This window comes from Furipterus horrens, unplaced genomic scaffold (assembly GCF_987537825.1).
Source record: "Furipterus horrens unplaced genomic scaffold, mFurHor1.1.pri manual_scaffold_4, whole genome shotgun sequence".
NCBI lineage: Eukaryota > Metazoa > Chordata > Mammalia > Chiroptera > Furipteridae > Furipterus > Furipterus horrens.
Genome location: NW_028327174.1, coordinates 49,822,436 through 49,849,469, shown reverse-complemented (window position 1 = coordinate 49,849,469; position 27,034 = coordinate 49,822,436). Strand labels below are relative to the sequence as shown.

General features: G+C 46.3%; 1 protein-coding gene across 3 annotated transcripts; it reads left to right on the top strand.

Moving 5' to 3' along the window:
- The first annotated feature begins 13,613 nt into the window (after positions 1-13,613).
- On the top strand, positions 13,614-26,600 carry LMBR1L (limb development membrane protein 1 like). Of its 3 annotated transcripts, none has more exons than XM_090273107.1 (17): positions 13,614-13,906; positions 16,413-16,497; positions 17,574-17,607; positions 18,640-18,779; positions 18,963-19,066; positions 19,641-19,767; positions 20,294-20,362; positions 20,503-20,567; positions 20,844-20,916; positions 20,991-21,074; positions 21,171-21,247; positions 21,814-21,891; positions 22,102-22,183; positions 22,561-22,682; positions 22,783-22,849; positions 25,636-25,797; positions 26,014-26,151. In XM_090273107.1, the coding sequence occupies exons 1-17, from the start codon at positions 13,835-13,837 to the stop codon at positions 26,079-26,081; spliced, it is 1,509 nt and encodes a 502-aa protein (XP_090129233.1). In that variant the 5' UTR covers positions 13,614-13,834; the 3' UTR covers positions 26,082-26,151. The 3 variants fall into 3 exon arrangements, with proteins under 3 accessions (XP_090129233.1, XP_090129231.1, XP_090129232.1); XM_090273105.1 differs by having other exon boundaries at positions 13,617-13,906; positions 22,042-22,115; positions 22,592-22,682; positions 26,054-26,600; XM_090273106.1 differs by having other exon boundaries at positions 13,617-13,906; positions 22,042-22,115; positions 22,592-22,682.
- The last annotated feature ends 434 nt before the right edge of the window (positions 26,601-27,034 follow it).

The window sequence follows — 27,034 nt, the reverse complement described above, 5'->3', positions numbered from 1 at the left end:
CAGGTCTCTTCAAGCACCTTCTAGAAGGTGAGTCTCAGGGTGGCAAGGCCTAGGGAACAGAGAGACACCCGACCTCTTGTTCTGTCACTAGTAAGGCTCTCACCCGTCTAGCCCTATTTTCCCTTTTGCACTACAGACTTCTATCCTGCCTTTCTCAGAAGCGGGTGGCAAATAAGGCAATCAAGTCTTAGAGGACTTGTAAGCTTAGAGATGTACATATGTCCAAGCTTAGGAGATGAGAAGCAGGGCCCCTGGAGCTAGGACATTTCAGCTCTGCTCAGTGGGACCCAAGAGCCACTGCCATGGAAGAATGAGAGCCATTTACTCAGAAAAGAAAGAAAAAGCCTAAGGGGGGCTTACTTAGGGATGGTGAGGATAATAGTAGTGATAATATCAACACCTTCAATTTACTGCCCACCCACTTTTTTAAACACCAGAATGCTTAAATATCTTCACAACCCAGCATTCTTGGTCTCATATTTTACAGATGGCAGATTTAATTGGGAGATAAGAAGGGAAATGATACCACAGCCCAGTATCCTGCTTTGTAGGGTCAGGTGCTAATATTGCCTCCCACAAGATCAGAGGCAATAGGGATCTTTCAGCCCTATGAAGGACCAGTACTGTGATTTAGGGACATGCTCAGACTGAGGCCTGAGGGAGAAAGAAAAGAGATGCCATTTTCCCTTCCCTATCCCATCAAATTCCTGGCAAATTCCTTAATGCCCTGCAGATGGCACCACTGACAAGGAGTTCTCTGCCCAGAAGCCCAGAGCTCAGATTTGTGATCTCTGCCGTGGCTGTGGCCTGGGAGCTGAGCCTAAGAAATGTATAACAAACTGGCATCCCTGGCGTCCCTAGCATTCATATGCTTGTCAGTTTTTGTTCTGTCCCTTTGTGGAGCCAGCTGAGCCTCATGCTAGGCCATTCTGAATCATTCAGGCACAGGAAACCCCACACCCAAAGAGCTCTTGACCTCAGCTCCTCATTTAGGGTGCTTTCCAGGGTGGGATGGGTGTAAAAACATTGCCTTGGGGTCAACAAGGGGTAATAAAGGAGTGTGTTGCCAGATTAATCTGAACTCAATATTGATACAAAGTCAATAACTATTATGTGGACATCATCACATAGATGCTGATAACATTATGTTGCAAGAGCCAGGTTTTCCTCTCCACCATCTGGTTCATGAACTGGAATAAATGCCCTACCCTACCCATCTCGTAACAGACCAACCCATCTCCTGACTGACAGCCTGCTGTATGTTACTGTTTCCGACTATGATGGAATCAACTTCATCACTTCAGGCCTGCCTGGGGCCTTCAAACACTATTCTTTCTACCTATATGTAATACTTGTTCCAATCACAATGGATCCCATCCATTTTGCCAAGTTAAGGCATACTCTTCCTTCAATGATGAAAACCCAAAGGTCACCTCATCAAGGATTTGAAGACTAGGTCAAATTAGATCAGATTTTCTAGTATATATTTGTATAGAATTTTCTACTTTTCTCTTAAAGTATTTATTGTATTTTAGAATTATATATTTATGTGATTATTTAATTAATATATTTCCCCCACCAGATTTTATAAGCTCCATGTCTATTATACAGTTACCATCCTTTTCACCAGTACCTAGCTTAGTGCTTAGTACATGACTGACACTTAAAAAATATTCGAAGAATTAATTCTGGGCAAGAACATAAATTCAAACTTTTAACTCTGAAAGCTAGCAAAGACTGCCTTCCCCTTCCCTCACTTTCCCAGTCCCAAAGGTATAAGTTGCCTGAAGAAGACACTACAAGGCAGGCAGTGACATCAAATGAAGGTGGAAGAAAAATTTGCTCCTTTGTTCTAAAGATTCTTCTTAAATAAGAAGAAATCCCTCAGCCCTTCTCTGGTCTAACTCTAGTAATCTCATGACAAGATGAATGTGTGCCATGGGACAGGTGTGACCCGGCTGCCAGAAGAGGCTGATGTCACCTTAGACATTCCTTCTCTACAACAGTGTACAAAGCTAAGTAGGTAAGTGTTCCCATCATCCTCTTCACTGATCACTCTACTGTGCAAATTATTGTCCAGTTCTGTGCACCTTAAGAAGGATATGGATAGGCAAGTTTCGTCCAAGGGGTGAGTGGAATGGTTAAGTGAGGGGTCCTGGGTACAGCACCTCAGAAAACAGGTTTTTTAGGTTAGAATAGAGAAACCCAAGGAAGACCCCTTGTCCAGAAATGGCAGCAAACTCAGCCCTCAAAAACCCCAAAAGGCACAGCAAAGGATGGGGAGAACATTGCGGCTCACTTTCTAATAATTAGCTGAGACCCACAATGGACCACTATGGCATCCACGTTGTGAAAAACAAAAAGGTAGAACTGAAAACTTCTAAGGTTCCTTCCCATTTCCAGAGTCTAGGATTTCCAAATTTTCTTGCTATCTCAAGCCAAGATTTCATTATAACTATTCTCTCAAATATTTTTAGAGGTCAGAGATAAGGAGGGACAAAGAAAGAGTCTCTCAAAGCATATTTCTTAAACTCTTCCCCCAACTCCTGCCAAAAGCAACAACAAAAAGTTCTCAAATCCAGGGAAGCCTTGACTAAGGGTAAACTCCAGTTTCCCTAGAATTCTAGACAAGAGGGCAATTCCAAAATTGTTGGGTTATTTCTAGGAATTGATCCAGTTTCAGCCTGGTGAGAGCCCTCTTCCTAGCTTGCAGATGGCCCACAGCCTCCTTGCTGTGTCTTTATATGGCGGAGAGAGAGAAACTTCTTGTCTCTTTCCCATTTTATATGAACATTAATCCCATGATAGGGGCTGTACCTTATGACCTCATGTAAACCCAAGTACCTCCAATAAATAAATAAATAAACATAAGTACCTTGCAAAGGCCACACCATCACATTTGGGGTTATGGTTTAAACATGTGAGTTTGGGGGCAGGGGGATACAAACATTTAGTCCATAGCACAACCTGTGGTATTGTCACCTTAGAATTGGATGAGATCTTTCTGAAGACCCAGGAAGTCCTGGGAATAAGACCACGCTAAAGCTACTAGCCCTAGAGTGAGCAGGAATTTTTTTGTACTTCTTATTTTCTGTGGGAAAATTGGGACATGTAAATAAGCAAAGAAAAAAATGAAATTAATCCATAATCTAAATGGGAAGTTTCTGAAATTTTTGTTTTTTAAAAAAAGGATAACTTTTGAAAAAAAAAAATGAACAAACAAAAAACGGGCAATTTTTGAGACTTCTGGGCAAGATGGTGACAGAGGTAAACACGGCTCGCCTCCTCTCATAACCACATCAAAATTATAACTACAATATAGAGCAACCATCACTCATAACCATCAGAAATCAAGTTGAGTAAAAGTCTAACAACTATGGAATTAAAAACCCACACCCATCCAGACTGGTAGGAGGGGTGGAGACACAGAACAGGCTGGTCCCACACCCACATGTGGTGGGTAAAAATTCAGGACGGATATCTCCAGACCAAGCAGTCCCAGTCAACACCAGGCTGGCCAGCCCAGGGTTCCAGAGCAAGGGAGATAAGCCCCCATAAATTCTGGCTGCAAAAACCTACAGGGATTGAATTGGTTGAAGAAACTTCTGGAGGCCCAAGAAGTTCCCCTTAAAAACCCACATACAGACTTAATCAAACTCACTCCTTCTGCGCTCCAGCACCAGGGTAGCAGCTAGAAAGGTACCAGTGGCATACAGGGAGAAAGTGAAGTGTCTGACATCAAGGTGAGAGCTGAAGGTCAGCCATCTCCCAGACAGAAAGGTGGGCCATTATCCCTTTTCTGAACCCTCCCCCCTCAGAGCCACAGAGCTGGCAGCTGGTGCCATATCTGAGATTCCATCAACCTGGCTAACACTGTTTGCCCCACCCTGGTGATCTCCTGAGACTTTATCCCACCCAACTAATGGGCCCACTCAAACTGTTAAGTCTTGACTTTTCCTTATGAATGGCTGGTCTTGGCTCATTAAATCCTATTAAACAAGCAACAGCTGGCATCAGTAAACCCCCAACACCATACCTCTTGCTAAGTGGCCCCAGGCATGGCACTAGCAGCTGCCAGCCTATATTCACAGCTTGGTTTCCCCTGGGAATCTCCAAGCCCAGCACAAGTAGCAGCCATCTCAGACTGTTTTATAGTTCAGGCAGAACATAAGTGGGGACTGACCTTGGCCTGCATCACCCAGGAAACCCCAGAGCTGCACACCCAGTGGACAGCTATAGACTATGTTGTAGCACCACCACCCTGCCTCTTACAGCTGATTCTCCACAGAGAGTGGAGGTTGGTGGTCAGTGGTCACAGTCAGTCCTTACAACTGACTGGCTTAAGTAAATCCCTCCCATTGACCTGCCAATAGATATCAAGGCTCAACCATAAGAGAAGGGTGTACTCAGCCCACACAAACAACATACCTCAAGTACCCAGTTTAGGTGATAGGGAAGGCTGTGCCACTGGACCCTACAGGACAACTATTTCATTAGGCCATGCTAATAAGACAGGGAGTCATAGGAGCTCTACCTAATACATAGAAACAAACACAGGGAGGCTACCAAAATGAGGAGACAAAGAAACACAGCCCAAAAGAAAGAACAGATAAAAACTCCAGAAAAAGAACTAAACAAAATAGAGATAAGCAATCTATCAGATGCAGAATTCAAAACACTGGTTATAAGCATGCTCAAGGAACTTAGTGAGGACCTCAAGAGCATAAAAAAGATCCAGTCAAAAACGAAGGATACACTAATTGAAGTAAAGAACAATTTACAGGCAAACAACAGTAGAGTGGATGAAGCTGAGGATGAAATCAATAATTTGGAACATAAGGGAGCAAAAAACAACCAAACGAAACAACAAGAAGGGCCCTGGCTGGTGTTGCTCAGTGGGTTGAGTGCCGGCCTATGAATCAAAAAGTTGCTGGTTCGATTCCCAGTCAGGGCACATGCCTGGGTTGCAGGTCAGGTCCCCACACATTGTTTCTCTCCCTCTGTCCCTCCCTTCCCTTCTCATTTAAAAAAAAGAAGAAGAAGAAAGAATCCAAAAAAATGAGGACTGAGTAAGCAGCCTTTGGGAGAATTTCAAGCATTCCAACATTTACATTATAGGGGTCTCAGAATGAGAAGAGGAAGAGCAAGATATTGGAAATCTATTTGAAAAAATAATGAAAGAAAATCTCCCTCATTTGGTGAAGGAAATAGACATACAAGTTCAGGAAGCACAGAGAGTTCCAAACAAGATGGATGCAAAGAGGCCCACTCCAAGACACATCATAATTAAAATGCTAAAGGTTAAAAATAGAGAGAATCTTAAACACAACAAGAGAGAAGTTAGTTACCTACAGGGCAGTTCCCATAAGACTGTCAGCTGACTCCTCAAAAGAAACTTTGCAGACTAGAAGGGACTGGCAAGGAACATTCAAAGTCATTGTCATGTCAGGGTGACTGTAGCCAGGATCCTCGCCTCCACACATATGTATTTTTATTTGCTTTAGTCACCCTTACCTAAAGATAATTTCTTAGTGTGTAAGTGTTATGCCATCACATACCTCAGACTGGCTGGGTCCCACCTTTTTTAACTTCATGTATATATACGGGCCCCTACTGTTCAAGGGGTGCGAATGAACTTGGCTCCCTAAGTCCTTGCTGGCCGCCACAGGACAAGACTGAAGGCAGATGAGTCTGTGACTCCCCCGTTCTCAGTCACTGCCACGAGAATTGTAAGGCAAATCCTGTTCCCGTTCTCGCCCACAGGAGTGAGATTAAACTAGTATGATTTCCCCCTCTAATGCTCCACTGTCATTTTTCAGTCTCCGCAAATCTGAAGTAAACTTAGCTGAAGTCAAACTCCTGTGCTGATATAGTCATGTAAAGCATGTAAAGCAGGTACCTACAGCCAAGATTGCTGTACCCAGCAAAGCTATAATTTAGAATGAAAGAGCAGAAAAAGAGCTTCCCAGGCAAGAAAAAACTAAAGGAGTTCATCATCACCGAACCATTATTATTATATGAAATGTTAAAGGGACTTCTTTAAGAAAAAGATAAAAACTATGAACAATAAAATGGCAATAAATACATATCTATCAACAATTGAACTAAAAACAAACTAAGCAAACAAGAACAGAGACAGAATCATGGATACAGAGAGCATTCTAATGGTTTCCAGATGGAAGAGAGGTTTGGGGGAAGAATGAGTGAGGAGCTGAGGGGATTAAGAAGTACAAATGGGTAGATACAGAATAGCCACAGTGATATAAAGTACAGTACAGGAAATGGAGTAGCCGAAGAACCTATTTGCATGACCCATGGACATGAACAATGGCGGGGGTATTGCCTGAGGGAGTAAGGGGTGTTGGGTGGATGAGGACAAAGGGGGGAAAATTGGGACAACTGTAATAGCCATAATCAACAAAATACAATTAAAAAGTAAAAAAAGGTAACTTCTCCTAATCCCTTCTTCACCCCTTTCACCTCTAGGACTGAGTGCCTCTGGTCTTCTGTCTGCTCCTCTCAAGGTGCTATTCAGCAATAAGTCAACATTTGAAAGCTCAAAGGTGGCCTCACAGGAAAAAGCAGTACAGTGAAGTTTTCTGATACAGATATAGGGTGCAAGTACTCTTCAAGTTTTAGCTTTCTGTTTCACTAAGAATGTAAGCAGTTTAGTAATGAGAGAAATACAGAAGTGGGGAGATATACTGGGGAAAAGGGAAGCTTCTGAGTCAGACAGGCCAAGTTCAAATCCCAGCTTCACCACTTGCTATTGTAGACTCATGCACAAATTACTCAATCTCTTTTGAACTGATTCCTCATCTAGTTTTTTTTTTTTTAAAGGTGTATTACCATGTTTTCACAGCTCTGAACCTTTGCTTATGCTGAAATAGCCATCCCCAAACCTCCAGTGTCATTTTCTCACTCAAATTATTCTCTCCTACATGTTTCCACAAAATTGTTTTTATACAGTTGATGTATCTCTGCAACACTTGAAGGTGAAATTGTGTTGCTAAACTTTCATTTTGAGGACTTGGCAGTTGCCTACAGTGAGTGTGCAATAAATGTTAACTTGAGTTTATAAGAGTGGTTGTTTTGTCTATTGTTTGAACACAATGTTTAAAAAGAACCGAGAAAGGGTGATGAAATAAAAAAATGGCATACCACCTCAGGGGGAAGAAAAAGTTATAACTTGAAACCTAAAAACAATAAAATAAAAATGTCTACTTTGTAGGGTCCTTGTGACATTGAATAAAGTAATCCATGTAAAGTAGAGCACTTAGTGAAGGCTCTATCTGGATTATTCCCTTGTCTGTGTTGCTTAAAGATGTTAAAATTTATTCCACAGTCAAGGTGGCCCCTTTCCTAGGAAGAATGGAAAACTAATTTCCTGGGCAGATCAAATTCACAAACACTCAGTTGGTTTGAGCATCATCCCTTAGACCAAAAGGTTGTGGGTTCAATTCCCGGTGGGGACAATTACCCATGTTCAAGTTCAATTCCTGGTCAAGGCATGTATGGGAAGGCACCCAATAGATGTTTCTCTCTCTTATCGATGTTTATTTCTCTCTCTCTCTCTCTCTCTCTCTCTCTCTCTTCCCCTCACTCCCTTCCTTTCTCTCTAAAAAGCATTGAAAAGGTGTCCTCAAGTGGAGATTAAAATTAAAAAAAAAGAAAAGAATATTTCACTGGGTTAAGTCGTCGGCAGCAGTCCGTCTCGAGAGACAATGGTGTAGCTTCTTAAGAGTCTATCTGCACCGCCGAGAATGGCTGTGCAGTCCGACTCGGGAGTGACACGGTATCTGTCTCCTCCCGTGTTAAATCGACATCTTGCGATGACGCTGGAGTGTCCTCTCCAGTGAAGCTGAAGCTACAGAGCCTGGGCAGGGTGATATGGAGGGTCTGCTGTTGCCCATGCAGCAGACCCCCCCTCTCTTCGCAGCTGAAGGGTCCAAGGGAAAGACGGAGTCAATACAGCTTGGCTTCAGGTGCGCCGCAGGAGTTGCCGGTGTTGACTACAACGTCAAACCGCCTTAGGGAGTCCGTCTCCGGATTTTCTGTCGGGGTTTACTCCCTTAGCCTTTCCCCTGAAGAGGTATGCCGCAAGGCAGCGGAGGTTTTTTGGAGTCAGAGTTTTCCTTCTCTGATGTGCCCTGACTGGAAGATCGAACCAGCGACACTTAGCTCGCAGGCCGACGCTCAATCCACTGCACGCGCGCTACACTGACTGGGTTAAGTATTGGGGTCGAAAAGAAAGGGTTGAATTAGAAGCCAAATGCAGGGTTCCAGACCTCTAAGAGGAGAGTAAAGGAGAAAAGACATAAGTGGAAGTAAAGTTAAATAATGCAAAAGATTTAAATAACAGCTCAAGATAATGAATGTTATGAGACAGTATATATATGTCCAACTGTTCATTGCCCACTGAATTATACAGTTGAATGTTGCTTTGGGAACTTAGAAGAGGTGAAAATACTTTCAGGAAAGGATGGAAGAGAAGACATTATTTGGGTTGAGCCTTGGAAGTAGATAGGATTTGGACTAAGGGAGATTTAGTAGGTTTAAAAAGAGGATGTGTAGTGTCTTTTTGCATGGTGTTCTGAGTAGTAATTCAGTAAACAGAGAAGCTTTCACCAATTCTAAACATAGGCATTGGAAAGAAAGCTACTGGATTTATAAACAAGTGCTCAAGGACTTGTGAGCAAATAAATCAGCGTGCTGCTGGGCTCAAAACTCCTTTTTTGGGAAGTCTTCTAGATGCTTTCTCTGTGTTCTGAGCTTGAACTTATCCTATACAATGCAATTCCAAGTTCATTTGTTTATAGATATTTCACCTTTTAAAGTTCACTTCAATTGTTCACAACAGTACATTCTGGATGATGCGAAGTCTCTTGGCAGAAATCTATTGACCAGCTGTAAGAATCAGATGTAACAGTCTGGGATGTCACAGCACTTTGTGGATTGCAAAGGACCATTAACACTAGATTTATAGATTTGGAAGCAATCTGAAAGGTCTTCTAGTTTTGCAGATAAGATCAGGTGTAGTTCACAATAACAATGCTAGAACCAGTACCTACCTCTTCTGATTATTAGCAATGCCTGACATCTTTTCTCACTACATTTGTAAATATTTGAGTATTACATGTATTAGGCACCAAGCTAAGACTACGCAAAGAACTGAGTTCAAGAGGTGGGCAAGAAAAGGAGGTTCTACAGAAAGTAACCTCACAGGGTGAGGTGATCACAAATTTTTAACTGGGCAGGTCATGGTGGGTAGTCATGCCCAGGCATATAACTTTTTAAATGGTTTATCTTTGCTTTAAGGAAGTCCTGTCCATTGTTTTTGTGCATCTAGGTTAACATACCTTTTTATTTTTATTTTCCTAGTTTTGAGAGTAGGTTTATTAAATCTGTGAATAGTGAAACAAGGAAGGGCTTAGAATAGAAGAAGGAACGGGAGAGAACCTAAGTGGGGCTGCTTTGGCTCTCTGGAAAGAGAGAAAAAGGGGGTCCTTGAAGACAGATTCAGAGGGTTAATCTGGGGTAAACTGCCACTGCCCATTCCTCCCCTAGTTGCAAGTGTCATAGGGTCTCTTAGAGTTTACGAGATGCACACCTGTGGAGAAAGAAGAGTGGGAAGGACAAGACAAGGGCATGCTCCTGAGAGGGAGAGGTCCCTTGGTTAACTTATCTTAGAAATAAACTGAACCATCCTCAAGAAAGCATATAATATTATTAACTACCTATAAAACAATCCCGCCTTGCTTTCTTTCACCCTCATGTAATCTTCCTTATGTTCCCTCCTTAATTTCAAAGGCATAAAAGAAACTGCAACCCTGGCTGGTGTGGCTCAGTGCATTGAGTGCTGGCATGCTAATCAAAGCGTCACCGGTCAGAGCACATGCCTGGGTTGTGGGCCAGGTCCCCAGTTGGGGGCATATAAGAGGAAACCACATTAATGCTTCTCTCCTTCCCTTCCCCTTTCTCTACAAACAAATAAATAAAATTTAAAAAAAAAAAAGAAACTGTCATCAGTTTTGGCTCAAATAAACTCATAAAAATTCTCTACAGGTTTGGATGTTCTTATGTTGACAAATAAAATTCTCTTACTTTGCTTTTTAAAGTATTTTTATTTATATATTTATTTATTTTTCAAAAGAGGGGAAGGGAGGGAGAAAGAGGGAGATAAACATGAATGTGAGAGAGAAACACCGTTTAGTTGCCTCTCCTATATACTCTTACCGGGGACTGAACCCACAACCCAGGCATGTGTCCTGATGGGGAATAAAACTGGCGAGCTTTCACTTTATGGAATGATGCCCAACCAATTGAGCCACACAGGTCAGGACATTGTGTGACAGAAGAGAAGGCCGCCTGCCAGACCAAGGTCTAGAGGAGTCATGGCAACACAGGATATCCTGGGTTCCAAAGTCTGGGGCCGGATTTGAGTGTCCTGTCCTTTCCCAGCTCACAGGGGCCTGTACGGAGATGCTGCACTGGGCATTCATTCTTTCACTGGCCTTACATAGCAGAAACTGAATGTGAGACCCTCGTTTCCAGCCTTGTTGCAGTTTGGGATCTATGTTTGGTTGATCTTACACCCTCAGGGGTCTCTGGAGTCCAGGGGGCTGTGGGCCCTTCTCTGCTGTGGCAGGCCCAGGGTTTGGCTGCTTGCTCAGTACAGCTCAGGACCAGCCAGTGGCTGGGAGAAGGTGGACAGCGGGGACCCCAGATACGCACAGCTGCTGCAAGTCCCAACAGTGTGATGTGTCCAGAGTTCAGGGCTGGAAATTCCAGACCATAGCAGAGGCAGCTGCCTCTTTGGGGGTCTGGTTCTGAGCTGTGGCCTTAGGAGTCATCTCTGAGCCTTGACTGTTTCCTCAACGCTTACCTAATGCTGCAAACTTTTGGATATCCTAGAATAAATCTCTTCCTAATGAAAAAAAAAAAGGGCCCTAGTAGTAGGGATCAAATCTATAACCTTGGGGTATTAAAATGATGCTCTAACCAACTGAGCTACCTGGCCAGGGCATGATTCTTCTACTTTATGAGCCTAAATGAGGAAGACAAAAAAATGTAAACTAAGTTAAGGCAACTTATAAGAAATGTAACAAAAATAGATTGCTTTAGATAAGGTAAAGGAAGAAGGGGAGACTCCTTTGAGCAGATAACATTTAAGTTCAAACCTAAAGAGAATAGCCCTGGCTGGTGTGGCTCAGTGGATTGAGAGCCAGCCTGTGAACCACTTTGATTCCCAGTCAGGGCACATGGTTGAGTTCAGGCCAGATCCCCAGTTTGGGGCGCACAAGAGGCAATCACACATTGATGTTCCTCTCCCTCTTTCTCCCTCCCTTCCCCTCTCTCTAAAAATAAATAAATAAAATCTTTAAAAAAGAAAGAAAACAGGAGCCAGCCAACGTGAATTGGGAAAGAGGAAGGGAAGGCAAGAGCTCTTTCAGGCAAAGGAAACAAAGTGCAGAGCCCTGAGAAAGGAAGGAGCTGTCAGGATCCACCAGGGACTGACCAAAGGCCAGAATGAAGATGGTGCCAAGTTGAAGCAGTAGAGAGGGGATAGTTCACAGGTCACAAACTCAGATGCACAAGTGGGTTGACAATGTAAGTGGAAAAACTGATGAGGTTTAAGTGCTTACCCGAGTAATAGCAGCTGTGGAAGACTAGTACAGTACATCCTCCTCCATCTACAGAGCCACAAGTCCTTGTTGTCCAACTCTGCCAAATCTTCTATTTACGAGACAGAAACCTGAATTTTTAAGGTATCATCTCCTGATTTTTAAATCTTTGTTCAATTTTGTTAAAAACAATGAGCCAAACAAAACGCAGCATGTCTAATGTAGTCCAAAGGCTGCCATTTTGCAACCTCTTAAAGCCTCATAGGCTTACTTTAAGGCAGGTGAATTTTTAAGTGCAAGTTAATCACTTTTGAGAGCTTTTGCACTAAGACAACACCTGGCTTGTGTTTTAATAAGATCATTAAAGCACATAGGCTTGAAATTAAGATCTGAGAAGTGTTAAACTCCAGCGCTACCTCTCTCTGACAAGCTGTAAGTTCCTCCAGGCCAGGGCCTTGAGGCATTCATGTTTGTTCCTACAACAAGCTCAATAGACTCAAGTCATCTCTGTCCTCTCTTTTCCTTGCAGCAGAGCCAAGGACCCAGCAAGCTATCTTCTCCTCTTTGTAACTGGGTCTACTCTGTCTTCCTGTTGGAGTTGTGTTTACTTCAGGCTTGGTTGCTAAGAGGGAAATCAGCTCTTCCGGTTCTCTCATTACCTTGCTATCACCAAAGACAGGTATGTATGTATGAATGCATGCTTTTTATTTCCCAGTTCTATTGCAAATCACTGGGGAAACAAAACAGATCGCAATAACTTGCCCCGTGAAGTTACAAAGGTACAGAATTCAGTTGTTAATTCTGGCCCCTGATTTATTCAGACAGTAAAGGGATGCAGTCTAAGGCCTTTACAATTGGGCTCTTATTCTTTAATGGGAGGCTTTGTAAAACTTAATTAGCCCTTTTGAGTTTCTCTGCAATGCTCCCTCCAATTTAGAGGAAGGATTTAACTTCAATATGGTGAGACTTTTCAAACAGTACTTAAACCAAAATCTCAGGAAGGTAACTTGCATTCCTTATTTTGTGACCGTGAGCACATAATGACCGTGACCTCTCATCTTTTTCTAATTTCTAAAATGCTAATCACAACACATTCTTCATAACGGTTGATATTAAAATAAGATAAAACCTGTAAAGTGAGTGGTGCAAACATGGGCTAATGTTTTATTCGGTCCCACTCAACAATGTTCCCCTATGGGCATTGCCTCACAAAGTTACAGAAGAATATTTTTGTAGTTTTCTATTCAGGGTTTTTTTGTTTGTTTTGTTCTGTTCTGTTCTGCTTTATTAACATGGTGAAAAATATTAACAAACAGCTTTAAAATTTAAACTATTTTTCTTTTGTTCCTTTTTTAAAATGTTGACTTATTTATTGTTTTTCTATTACAATTGTCCCGCTTTCTCCGCATTGCTCCCCCTCCATTTTTTTTTTTTTTTTTTTTTTTTTAAGTATTTGTTCTAGCACACACTTGGCCATCCACAAAAGTGACTGAGTGGAAACTGGGCCGCCAATGCGGCCTCGCTCCAACATAAGCACACTTTCAGAAAATGGCGCTACAGTATGGGCCTTGGGTTCCTTAGCAGTCTATCTTTCAGAACCCTCAAGTAACTCTGCTGCCTGCTCCAAATTGTTCATTTAACAACGGCCAAACTACAATTTCTGTCGCTCCTAAAACGCTGGAATCCGTTCTCAACGGCCGGGGGTGAGAGAGTCAGTTGGTTAGTTTTAGAAAGGGCAGCGATTGGCTTCAAAAATCCCGCCTCCTCTCACGGGGAAAGCCTGTCAGCATTCCTCTAGCTATGAGCGGCAGCTCTCTAGGAGCCAATGAATTCTGCTCTCTGAAAGGAACCCGCCCTTCCCTTGTAGCTTGGTGTTGGGTAGAAGAGGACCGACGCTTCCTTATAGCGAGCCTGGTTGAGGGTGTTTGCGTCGAAACGTGACCTAGGCCCGACCTTTAAGGGGAGGGAACACGGGTGGGGGGGGGGGCGACGGACAGACGCCCTTTAAAGCGAGGCGTTCTGGTGCCTGCCCCTTTAAGGGCGGCGCGTCCGGACGACTGAATCTGAACCTCAGATTACTCAGAGTTTCCGTCGCAGGCTGCGAGGAAAGGGTTTTCGGCAGGGTCCGGGTGTTTGGCGGCGGCGGCTTCATCCCCGCTTGTCCTCCCCGGGCCCGGAGACAGCCCAGCCTCAGTCATGCTGAGCAGAGTATGGAAGCAGCTGACTACGAAGTGCTATCTGTGCGAGAGCAGCTATTCCACGAGAGGGTCCGCGAATGCATTGTGAGTGTGGGATCCGGGCAGGAGGGTTAGGACCAAAGGGAGGAGAAGCACGGGTGTCGCGTGAGAGGTTCGGGTCAGAGTACGACCACTTGGGCTCAGAGCGCCGTCAGACTATGCCTGGATCGCGGGCGAGCAACGAAGGGCCCCGGCCCGACCGAAGGACCGGTACCCCACCTGGTGAACCACTAGGTCGGATCAGCTGGGTAGCTGCGCGGTAAACAAAGCCGGTCGGTTTCCGTTCCTCCCCTCTACACGCCCCTCCCCCCGCCCTCCCTCTGTCCCTCACCCCCACCGTTGTTCTGGGTCCTTCGGTGTCTCAGAGTCTGGCAAGTGTGCCCATCTTAGTCCGAGAGGGATGGGTTTGATTAGGGCACGGCTTATTTGCATTTACCACCGCCCCCAACCTAACTGACGTTTGTTGAAGGGGAACTTTGGTGGATCTCCCACTTTGGAAGAAGGGACTCTTGCTGGGGTGGATTCTACTAAGCAGAGATGGAGAACTGCTGAATTTCCCCCCAGCCACTACCCCTTTATTGATGTTTGTTAGGAACCCAGCGAGTCGAGGTTTTTAGCTAGCCATTTAGGGATCTCCCCTGTAAGTGGCTCCCCTCTGTGCTCTAGAGGGCACCTGGCTTCCTTCCTTACTCCCTCACTTCGCCCTAGAGCTTCAGCTGAACCTGACACCCCAATGGACTCTTCAGTTCTGGGCAGGGGGCACCCAGAAGTATTTGGGAAGTCGAATCTTCCTCAGGCCTGCTTAGAACTCTCATCCCTCTCTTTTCTCCTCAGTCTTCTTCCTCAAGAGCTCCCCAGGGTAGCCCTCTCTTCCATATACTTAGTGGGAAGGGAAAAAGAAAGATTTGGAGAATAGAAGTGTTACTGAGTGGGTTCATCCTTCATTTTCCTCAGGCTGGGCTCCGGTTGGCCCTGGGCAGGCTCAGATTGGAGGAGGGATAAAATGAGCCACAGCCTAACTGGATCTGTTCTTATCCGTGAGGACTGAAAAGTAGGAAGTCTGTCAGTCCCTGTGTAGAATACCAGAACTGTTTTCAGGAAGGCTTTCTTGTGTGTCCCTTAGTGAATAGTCCCACATGATGAGGTTGGGCATATCATTGAGGCTTGCCCAGGCCTTGAGACAATGTGTGGCCAGAGGCCCACATTCCTAGAGAACAGGGAGGGATGAGACCTTGGACAGAAAAGCAGTCTTCTGGGTGTCTCCCCTATCCTTGAGTCTCATTAGCTGAGGACATCACTGCTGGCCAAGGGCAGCCCGAAGTCTTCTGGTAACTCCTGTACCTGGCTTCCATACCCTGCTCTAGAGAATGACCTAGCCTCTGCTGGAACTGCGTGGAACTCCAGCCTGACCTTTTGAGCCCTCCTACCTTCCTGGCTATTACGCAAGCCAAGGGCAAAGCACTAGGCTGTAAAAATTCTGCAGTTACAATCTGAGTGGCTCATTCTACTCTGCTTCCCTAATATCAAAAGCTACAACTTTGTCTTAGACCCATGGCTCTCCTGAGGTCTCTATGGCTTCCCTCTTTGGTTAGCTGTATGCAGATTTTCTGTAGAGACTGGAGGACCCACAAGACTGATCCTGTCTTTGACGACTTCAAATGCAATAATGTCTCTTTTCAAGACTTCCTGATTGTGGAACCAAACTGATCAGTGGCTTCTTCTCTAAGCAATAGCAGCTTACACCTGGGGTAGGGTAGGGATGCATACATGTGCAGAGTGTCCTGGCCAAGCCCTGCCTTAGCTGTTAATTGGAGGTCCAGTGGCCCAGAGGCCATAGGACAGGCCTTGAGAGGCCCAGTCCTAGATTTGGGAAGTCACTTGAGGTAGGGACCACGGATTGACAGCCTTTAAAGGGGCTGATGCTGACTCTAGAAACTCTGCAGATGTTGGGCCTCAACTAAGTTCTACTCTTAGGGGAAGAGTGTTAAATGAGGTTTGGCCCAAAGCAGACCTGATCTTTCAGGGTCCTTGAATAAACACAGTAGAAGTTCTGACTTGATCTAGTGACATGATTCCTCCTTATTCTTTCCTGGAGCTTGGATCAAGGTGGCAGTGGGGGAGGAGGTGAAAGGTGGAGACAGTGAAGTGTCAGGACAATGCAAATATCCCCTTCTTCCCCTCAAACTTGCTTCCCCTTCCAATAATGTGCCAGAAGTAATTCCCTCTGGTTCTGTGGCCCATTTCAGGTATGTGCACCCGTGTATCTAGTTTTTTTCTGCCCGTTTACCAACCAGTGTTTGGATCCCAGGAATACCTTCATAGGGCTGGCCATCGTACTGTTTCCCTAGGTGCATGGGACAGTCCCTGTCTGTTCCTTCTTAGAGGATCCTGAGGCCCTGACTAGATGAAGTATCAGGGAGAGAGATGGAACCCTTGGAAATGTGGAGACTGTTTTGGGGAATTGATCCCATGGAATTAACAGACAGGCCATTGGGGCTGTGGAATGTGCTGGGGATTAGAATTTCTCATCCCAGTTCACACTCTGCCACAGATCTCAGCACTTCTGTTTGCGACACTCTACATCCTCTGCCACATCGCCTTGACTCACTTCAAGAAGCCTGCTGAGTTCACCACAGGTACCTGTGATTCCTCTCCCTTCTGCCTACCCTCTGCCAGTGTTCCTGTTGCCATGGGGCCAGCCTCAGGAGAATGAGCCTGTAATGCCCACTGGGAAAGGAAAGGTGGCTGTCCTGGAGCCTTTGCCTCTTCTGCCTCCATACCCCCACAGGGAGGCACAATGTAGAATAGCAGAAAGTCTAGACAGAAGTGTCCACAGCTAATAAAGCCACTGGACAAGTCCTGTAACTTTTCTGATGACTCTCAGCTTCATCCTCTATGAAATGGGCCTAATAATCTCTATGCAGTCCATTGTCATTGTGTAGACCAAACAAGATAGTTAATATAAAAGCCCTCTGTAAACCTAAAGTGGGCAACTGCAAGGCGAATGTTATCATGGGCACAAGCTCTGGCACCTCCTCTCCTACTGCTCCCAAACCCAGAACCAGAGACTTCTGTGACCACTGAGTCCCCAGGACCTGGTGATGGTGGCCTTTCTCTAGAACCTAAGTGTGCTCACTCACATTGGAGCTTTCTTTTGTATAGGCATTGTGTGACTGGTGGGGGCAGGGGCACACTTGCCCCAGTTCCTAGCCCCAGCCTGTCCAGATTATCCTGTCCTGGCCCTAGCCTTTCCTCCCCTCCAGATGGTTTCATGAGCCCCCACCCAAGAAGGCAGCCACACAGTGTAATTCTCCTGGGGACTTTCTCTGTGAATCTCCCCTCCCCCAACTCGCTGCATTTCTCTTTGCTGCACCCAGCCACTGATATAACCAACCTCACAGACCAGTTGTTTATGATGTTTTGAGTGTACAAAGAGGAACCTGTGATGGGAGACATCATGGGAAGGGAGGGAAGTGAGGGAGTTTCTGGCCTGTACTCTCTCCACCTGGGACCACTGCCACCTTAGCCAGAGAACAGGTTGTGGGTTTCATAGCATGAGCTCTCCCAGAGCCTCCTGTGCAGCTCTGCCCATGCAGGTGAAGGCCCTTCTTTCACGGGGCAGGAAGGGGCAGGGAAGCACACAGCAACACAAATGGTTCCCAGAGCTGCCCACTGATGTCCTGCTTCTTCCCCATGCCTCTGTCTCTTATAGTGGATGATGAAGATGCCACAGTCAACAAGATTGCGTAAGTGTCACTGCCTGAGCACCTGGCACCGGTAGCCTTTAGAAGCTGAGATCTAGTGAGGTTCTGGAGCTGGTGGAGAGAGTGGGGAGTCACAAAGTAAAGAGGGAGTTTCTGCTTCCACCCCATTTCTGGCTTCTTCCGGCTTTACCCCACCCTGGGGACGCTTGGAAAAGCTGCTCTTCCTGTCTCCCTGGTTAGGCCAGGAGCTTCTGGGATCCACATGGCCAGCAACTGTCAGCCAGGGCCTGAGTCACCAGAAATGGCTTCAGCTTGGCTTCACCTCCTAGCAGCCATTGGGAAGGGAGTAGGGTAGGATGCAGACTAACAAAAACAGCGGGAGATGGGGAAGGTGAAACCCCGAAAGGGGAGTCCTGCTTGATTTTAGGAGAATGGCCCTTATTCCAGGCTGCTATTATTCACTAGCAAGTATAAAGAAAAATATAGAGATATCGCCTCTGGGTCAACAGATAACAGGAAGGTAACCTTCCCTGCTTGATGGTCCAAATCAATAAAAGTATCCCTTTTCAACTGATGCAGCCCAAGACATAGACCTTGGCTGTGACGTTGGGTTTTAGCTCCCTTTTCCACCTTTGCCCTAGTGCTTCATACAGGGCATAGCCGTACAGGGTGTCCCTGCTCTTATGTCGGCTGAAGGAGGCAAGCTCATAAATCCACGTCTCTGAGCAGAAAAGCCAGGCCCCAAAAGTTGGCATCATGCCTGGTGCACCCTACAGGCATGTGTGGGAGGATCACATTCCTGGGGACAGTCTGGGCAAGTGACCTGGCAGGTGACCAGGTTCCCATGAATGCCTGAGATGTGCCCATCCCATATGTCAAGGCTTCCCTGAAGGTAAGGGCTAGGGTGGGAAAGTAGTGGGTATAGCCCCATCCGATGGCTCCTTCCCTAGGTCTGTTGCTGCTACAATCAGTTCCAAGAGAAACCACAGGTGCTCACAGGGACAAACAGGGCTTCTCAGGTCCAGGGAAGTGAATGTCTGAGCTAATCAAGTGCACTACCTCTTCTCTGTCCAGGCTTGAGCTCTGCACCTTTACCCTGGCAGTTGCCCTGGGTGCTGTCCTGCTCCTTCCCTTCTCCATCATCAGTAATGAGGTGTTGCTCTCACTGCCTCGGAACTACTACATCCAATGGCTCAATGGCTCTCTCATCCATGGTACGTAGCTCCTGGTTGTAGCTTGGTGTGGTGATAGAGAGCAGAAAGCATCAGGCAGATACAGATAGCTTTAGACTCAGCAGTTATAATCACCCAATCCCTGGATCCCTGATTCACATGGTCAGTCCCCAGCAGATTGGGGCCCCTTTCCTGACTACCTTTGCCTTTCCTTTTTTGCTCTAGGCCTCTGGAACCTTGTTTTTCTCTTCTCCAACCTGTCCCTCATCTTCCTCATGCCCTTTGCATACTTCTTCACTGAGTCCGAGGGCTTTGCTGGCTCCAGAAAGGTGAGTGAAGGATACATCAATCAATCCAGGAGGGAAACAATTCCACTCAGATGCTTCAAGTAAAGAGATTTTAATGAAGAGCCTAATGATGAGACCAACAAGGAGTTTGAGGTGCTAGTGGCAGCAGGAAGTAATTACCACTCTAGGCTTGTGGTAACAGAGGGAAGAAGTAGCTTCTGGAACCCACTGACAGTTGAAGCTGGAGAGGTGCAGCCACCCAGCAGAGGAGCTGCTAGTCCTTTCCATTGGGCAAGCTGAACAGGAAACCCAAGGACAAAGGGTTCGTGTGATGCAGACCTCAGGGGTCAGCCTCCAAGGGCAAGACAAGGATGGGGAAAGAACCCAGGGAGGGGGTTACGAATGAAGAATATCCAGAATAGGGAATGACCCCAGATTGTGGGGTAGGAGGACAGAGTAATTTAGCAGAATAAGAGGGAAATGCTTTTCCCTTCATCCCGAATCCAGTTCTCCAGTTCCCCCAGCCAGGCTGCCATCCCCAATGTTTCCTTCCTTCCCCACACTGCCCAGATGTTGGGATTTCTCTCCACTCCCCAACTATTGCCTTCTTCCATAGGGTGTCCTGGGCCGAGTCTACGAAACGGTGGTAATGTTGGTGCTCCTCACGCTGCTGGTGCTGGGCATGGTGTGGGTGGCATCGGCCATTGTAGACAACAACAAGGCCAGCAGGGAGTCACTCTATGGTGAGAGGGCCTGCTTCCTTCCCACCCTCCAGGCTGAATGGCTCTTCAATTGGTGATATTCCCCTGCCTGGAACAACTGTGTCCCTCTAAGGTGGAGAAGTTGGAATCATCTCAATCGTTAGACTGAAGTTTTGAAATGATGGACTTCCAGCCAAATCCAATCTGCAGAAATGTTCCATTGGGCCCATGCAATGATGTAAAAATATATATGAGTCAGTTGCTGACAGGTTAAAGTTGGGAGGTTTTACATTAATATCCAGGTCTCTGGCTTTGCTTGACAAGGTTAAGGATCTGGCTACACGAGTCCCTGGTGACTGCGGCTGAAAAGCTGTTGTGCCCTTTAGGTATGGCTTAGGCTTTCCAGTTTGCTATAGTCCCAGCCACCCCCTCTTCTGCTGACAGGGGCCAGATTTCCTGATTTGTATTACTAGCCTAACCCCTGTAGGTTTTATGTTGTCTCTGAGGCCTGTCAGTCCCAGTAAGCAGGAAAGAGATGAGTTAACAGTACTTCTTTTTTCACCCTTAGACTTCTGGGAATACTACCTCCCCTACCTCTACTCCTGCATTTCCTTCCTTGGGGTCCTGCTGCTCCTGGGTGAGTGTTCATGGTCTGGGAGAGAATGAGTGAGGTCCTTGGGCCAGAGCCACCAGGGTGGAAAGAGAGGGAATGGAGGGGTGCGGAGGGGAAATGATGGAGAGAATAATCTGGAAGGTGACTGGCTTCTGTCCCCACAGTGTGTACGCCGCTAGGTCTCGCCCGCATGTTCTCGGTTACTGGGAAGCTGCTGGTCAAGCCCCGGGTATGTAGGGCTCCTTGCCCTTTGATCCTATGGGGTGAGCTTCTTGCAAAGCTGGAGCCAGACATCTGTTGTTGGCTCCTGTATCCTTCACCCCCACCATCTAGAGCTGGTTACCAGACATACAGAGTAGTCTGGAAGCAGTCAGGAGGGATGGATAATGTTGCTGACCACAGGGTGATGAATGAGGGGTAGCAGAAGGAATGGGACTATAAAGTCCTGAGGCCCTTGGGCTCTGGGAGCTTCTTACTATTAGTCCCTCCCTTTTCTCTGCCCCAGCTACTAGAAGACCTGGAGGAGCAGCTGTACTGCTCAGCCTTTGAGGAAGCAGCTTTGACTCGCAGGATTTGCAGTGAGTTGCAGTTCTTCCCAGGTGGGATGGTGGGTGTGGCTTGGGCAGGGGCAGCACATCTTCTCTGTCCTCAGATCCCACCTCCTGCTGGCTGCCTTTGGACATGGAGCTGCTGCACAGACAGGTCCTGGCTCTACAGACACAGAGAGTCCTGCTTGGTATGTGGGTTGGTAGGGATGGGGATACCTGGGTTTTCCCAAGGAGAGTAGCCCTCAGTTCCAGGCTCTTGCTAACCGCTTCCCATTCCTGCACAGAGAAGCGGCGGAAGGCTTCAGCCTGGCAGCGGAACTTGGGCTATCCTCTGGCCATGTTGTGCTTGCTGGTATTGACGGTAGGTATGCCAGCCTTGCAGGGGAGGGAGTAGGAGTAGTAGGCCCTTGTTAGACCTCAGGGAAGAGGGAGGAGTTGCAGGAATCTGGTTATCCTTAATAATGGTAATTGCCTCTCAATGAGTGCCTACTTTCTGTCCTGCCCTGTGCTAAGCACATCAATCCCCATTTTGTAAATGAAGAAACAGAGAAGTTAAGGATTTCACCCAAGGCCACACAGGACCACTGAGTAGTTGCCCAGGTTTTCTCTGCAGTGAAAATAAGGGTTGAAATCCAGTCTATCCGCCCCCCGCCCCCATTTGTTACAATCAGGACTTGGAAATAAGTGTCATCAGTCTGGAAGAAGAGGTCTGTTTTTCTTTTTGGCTTTTTTGCAATCCTTCCACCTGGTGAGGGTGCATATTATAATACCCTCAAAGGTGCTCTGTTGCTAGCACCAGCCTTGAGGAGGTCCCATACAGCTACTTGGAAACTGAAAATGTTGGACCAGAGTGTCTGCTCTTAACATTCACCTCTGGATACAGCTGTGGTCTGAGGAAGGGATGGAATCTGCCCTTGTCTCACACAGGGCCTGTCTGTGCTCATTGTGGCCATCCATATCCTGGAGCTCCTCATCGATGAGGCTGCTATGCCCCGGGGCATGCAGGTACTAGGCTGTTCTCCCACCATGTCTTTTGGGGAGGGCCTAAGAAAGGCTGGGGTGAGGGAGCTGAAACTAAGGCCAGAGGGAAGGCTGGGTACTGGGTGGTGTTGATGGTGAAGGGTGCGTCACAGTGACACTGCCTCATCTCTTCAGGGTGCCTCCCTGGGCCAGGTCTCCTTCTCCAAGCTGGGCTCCTTTGGTGCCGTCATTCAGGTTGTACTCATCTTGTATCCTTCTGGAAACTCACCATTGCTTCTGTCCACTGACTGTCTCCTTTGGGACTTTGGGCAGAACTGTGGTAGGAGTGATGGGAAGGGGGCAAGTCTTCACCAACCTGAGGTTCAGAAAGAAGGAAAAGACTTGATTTTGAAAGAAGGGCTAGAGGAGCTCTGGCTGGTGTGGCTCAGTGGATTGAGTGCCAGCCTGCGAACCAAAGGGTTGCAGGTTCAATTCTCAGACAGAGCACATGCCTGAATTGCAGGCCGAGTCCCCATTTGGGGGTGTATATCCAATCAATGTATCTCTTACATAGCAATTCTTCTCTCCTTTTCTTTTTCCCTTCCTTCCTCTCTCTCTAAAAATAAATAAATAAAATCCTAAAAATTTTTTTGAAAAAGAAGGGCTGGGGCAAGGGGTCAGTTCCCTTTGAGATGAGGCATTAATCCTTGAGAGCTAGCCAGTTCTTCCCTAACCCCAGTGGCAGTTACCTGATGGTGTCCTCGGTCGTGGGATTCTACAGTTCTCCACTCTTTCGGGGCCTGCGGCCCAGATGGCATGACACAGCCATGACACAGGTAACTGAGTAGGAATGAAGGAGGTATTCTGGGGGCATGCATGGGGACTAGGTTCTGGCAGCTCTGCTACCTCACCTCCCTTTTCCTTACTCCTACCCAGATAATCGGAAACTGTGTCTGTCTTCTGGTCCTAAGCTCAGCACTTCCTGTCTTCTCTCGTACCCTGGGTAAGTAGCAAAAGGAGATAAGGGAATTGGTTTTTTTTGGAGTACCTACTGGTCTAAGCAGGCACTTTATATACATGTTCTCCCTAATTCCCACAGCAATCTTATGAGAAGGTACTGTCCCCATGTTACAGATGGAGAAACTGAGGCTCTGTGAAATGCTTATGCTGATTTCAGAGTAGTGTTGCTTCAAAGCTCATAATTTTCCATTTGCTGCATCACATAGCCTTCCCTATTTTTTAAATGTTTATTTAAATTTTAAAGGGAGGGAGAAAGAGAGGGAAAGAAACATTGATGTGTTGCCTCATACATGTCCCAGCCAGGAACCAAACCCGCAACCTAGGCATGTGCCCTGACCAGGAATCAAACCCACAACCTTTCACGAGTGAGACGACACCCAACCAACTGAGCCACACTAGTCAGGACTAGCTTTCCCCATTTACTGCTTTTTTGGTGGAAAGTTACCACTTTTCCCCCAATCTTCCTTTGTGCTGGATCATCTAATAAACATTCTCATTTTAAAGATTAGGCACAGAGAAGCTAATTGATTTACCAAGTTATACAGCTAGCTTGAGGCAAGGCCAAGCCAGGTTATAACCCTTGTCTCCTAAATCCTGGTCCTGTGCTTTTTGCACACACCAGGGCATCAAATAATACGCTCAGTTCTCCTATCTTTATTTGTTTATTTATTTTTAAATTGATTTTAGGGAGAGAGACACAGAAAGAAAAACATCAGTTTGTTGTTCCGCTTATTTAAGCATTCATTGGTTGATTCTTGCATGGTGTATTGGGACAATGGTCTAACCAACTAAGCTATCCAACCAGGGCAACTTCTCCCATCTTTAGAGCTATGATCTAGAATTACCTGGTAAAAATGTTTTAAAGTGTTAACTAGTTCACTCCAGGGTAGTGAACTAGAGTTACATAGGTAATCCCCTCCCTCAAATACATCATCATTCATATATCTATCATAAGTGATTTAGTATTTAAATTAGTCGTGTTTGGGCATGCTCTGTCTCTTGAGCACACCCATGCCTCCTTTCCTCAGCCATGTACTTTTGCTTGCTTTCTCCTAAGCTCCAAGGGTTCCACGAAATGTGCAACCAGGGGAGCAGCGGGCAGCAGCAGTTTTTCCTAGGCTAACCCCCCTGAACCTGCTCCAAGGGCTCTCCTTTTGCCTTTGTAACTTCCTTTCCTGTGTCCATGCAGTCCAGCGTGGTTCACTTCTTTTGCTATGATCTTGCCTCTTCTATCATGTTTTTTTTTTTTTTTTTTAACTTTTTTACTTATTTGTTGTTTTGTTTATTTATATATTTATTTTTAGAGGGGGGGGGAGGAGAAAGAGAGGGAGAGAAACATCACTGTGTGGTTGCCTCTCACTTGCGCCCCCAGCTGGGGACCTGACGTGCAACCTAGTCATGTGCCCTGACTGGGAATTGAACCAGCGACAGTTGGCTCACAGGCCGACAATCAATCCACTGAGCCACAGCAGCCAGGGCTTCGGCTCTTCTATCTTAAGCCTTTCCTTTGTTTAACGGTCCCCAGCCTTTTTCTTTTTACATTATATAATGATGTTTTATTGTACTTATTATTGGATTTATTGAGGTGTCATTGGTTAATAAAATTATGTCGGTTTCAAGTGTGTAATTCTATACTACACGATCTGTATGTTGTACTTTGTGTTTACCACCCCAAGTCTCCTTCCATCACCATTTATCTGCCCATACTCTCTTCTACCTCCCCATTCCCCCCACTGTCCCCCTGCTTTAATAAATACTCAAAAAATAAAAAGCAAATTAGTTCTATTTGGATTTTAAGTCCATACTCTTTCCCCTATACCATTTATACGTAAACCATGAGGAATTTAGTAGTAAACTAGGCTTGTAGGTCCACCAGTTAGTTCCTGTAGGTTGGATTAATGTAGGAATTTTTAAGTGGAGGATGGCCCCAGAAATCTTACTTGTGATGATACTATATTATTAAAAAGGGCTCAGTAAGTGTTAAAATAGTGCCTGGCACATAATAGTGCTTTATGTGTGTTGTTTCATTTAATTTTCACAGTCCCATTATTTTCTCCGTACAATTTTATAGTTGAGGAAATGGAGGCACAGATGCTTAAGGAATTTGCCCCAGATCACACAATTATAATTGGGGTGGAGTTTGGATATAAACCAAAGCAATCTGATCAGAGTCAGAACTCTTAGCCTCCACACTGCTCTACCTACTAAAAAAAATACTTGATGCCTAGTTTAAAGGTTCCTGACCGAGGAACAACTGGTGGGCCCAGGGAGCTCCTCGGGACACCTGGAGCCAGAGGGATCCTCATTGGACAACATGCCAAACTCTGGAAGCAAACCTAGCTGCTGACACATTTTTATTTTTTTTTTTTTTTGTAATTTTATAATTTTATTTATTTTTAGAGCAGAAGGGAGGGAGAAAGAGAGGGAAAGACACTTCAATGGGTAGTTGCCTCTCCTGCACCCCCAACTGGGGCCCTGATCCACAACCCAGGCATGTGACCTGACTGGGAATCAACCCAGTGATCCTTTGGTTTGCAGGCCAGTGCTCAATTCACTGAGCCACACCAGCCAGGGCCTGACACTTCTCTACAGTCCTGAACTGTCCCTGAGACTGAGCTTGAGAGGTAGGAATAATTAATGATAGGAGAGGCCAACCTGTCAGTTGCTGTGTTGAGATGTGGCCACCAGGAGGCAGCACAAGCTGGACTCTGAGCCAGGGAGGGGCTGGAGTGCTGGTATCCACATCTTATCCTGGTCTTTGTTCTCCAGGACTCACTCGCTTTGATCTGCTGGGTGATTTTGGACGCTTCAACTGGCTGGGCAATTTCTACATCGTGTTCCTCTACAATGCAACCTTTGCGGGCCTCACCACTCTCTGTCTGGTGAAGACCTTCACTGCAGCTGTGCGGGCAGAGCTGATCCGGGCTTTTGGTGAGAGGGAGTGGGGAGCACAGGTTGGTAGGGTGATTGAGAGTTGGAGCCCTCTAGAACATTGGTCATCCCAACAGGGGAGATGGCATGCTCTGCTTTGTTTGTAACCTCCCTCATTCATCCATTTTGTGGCTTGGTTGTCTTTATCTCAGAGGCCTGGACGTGTGCCCACTTTTGACTGTGCTCCACCCCCCACCCCACCCCACCTTTTTCCAGGGCTGGACAGACTGCCATTGCCTGTCTCCGGTTTCCCCAGGGCATCTAGGAAGACCCAGCACCAGTGACCTCCAGTTGGGACTGGGAAGGAGAAAACTGGACACTGCCATCTGCTGCCCAGGGCTGGAGCAACACCAGGAGTGGGTGGACCTTAAGACCTGGAATCTGAGAGGGGTGGGTGGCAGAGAGGAGCTGAGCCCTCTGCACTGTTGCGTAATCTGAGCCAGAGTTTGGGGACCAGGCCCCCCTGCTTTTTCAGATTTAACTGTGGGCCTCAGCATGGGGTGGGGCTGGGTGACTGGGTCTGGCTCCTGGTTCCAAATCCGTTTACACATCAGTCTGCCTCACTGCTATTCCGGGCCATGCCCGTAGCCATGTTTACATGATTTGATGTGCAATAGGGTGGGGTGGGGACAGGGGAGGGACTGAGCAGGGGCAGACTTGGGAGATAGATTGTCTCCCTTTGCCTCTGGCCCAAAAGAACCTAAGCACTGTGCTATCGTGGAGGGGCTTTGGACCACCAGAGAGATGAGGGCATGGGGATGAAGAGGCCACAACCATCAGCAATAAAGTTATCTCAAGGTTTACTTTGTTGTTGTTTTTTTAAGGGTTTGTCTCTGTCTATTTGAACATCCTTGCTCTCCTCAGTCCTGAGTCTGTCAACTGAAAGAAACAGGACTCCTGTCCACCATCCTTTCCCTTTTCCTCCCCCTCCATCTGAATTAAAAAAAAAAAAAAAAAGATTTTATTTATTTTTAGAGGCAAGGGAAGGGAGGGAGAAAGAGAGGGAGAGAAACATCAGTGTGAGGTTGGCTCTCATGAGCCCCCCAACTGGGGACCTGCCCTGCAACCCAGGCATGTGCCCTGACCAGGAGTCAAACCAGTGACCCTCTGGTTTGCAGGCGGGTGCTCAATCTATTGAGCCACACTAGCCAGGGCTTTCATCTGCATTCTTAATGTCTTTTGGGGACTTAGGTCTGATTGTTAGGCCACACAATTAGGCAACCTAGAGCTGGCTGCC

Bases quoted from the DNA above. Each gene is read 5' to 3' on its own strand.
- LMBR1L (XM_090273105.1), top strand. From the start codon at position 13,835: ATGGAAGCAGCTGACTACGAAGTGCTATCTGTGCGAGAGCAGCTATTC. The intron at 19,067-19,640 runs GTGAGTGAAGGA...CTTCTTCCATAG, and splicing joins GCTTTGCTGGCTCCAGAAAG to GGTGTCCTGGGCCGAGTCTA. The intron at 19,768-20,293 runs GTGAGAGGGCCT...TTTCACCCTTAG, and splicing joins CAGCAGGGAGTCACTCTATG to ACTTCTGGGAATACTACCTC.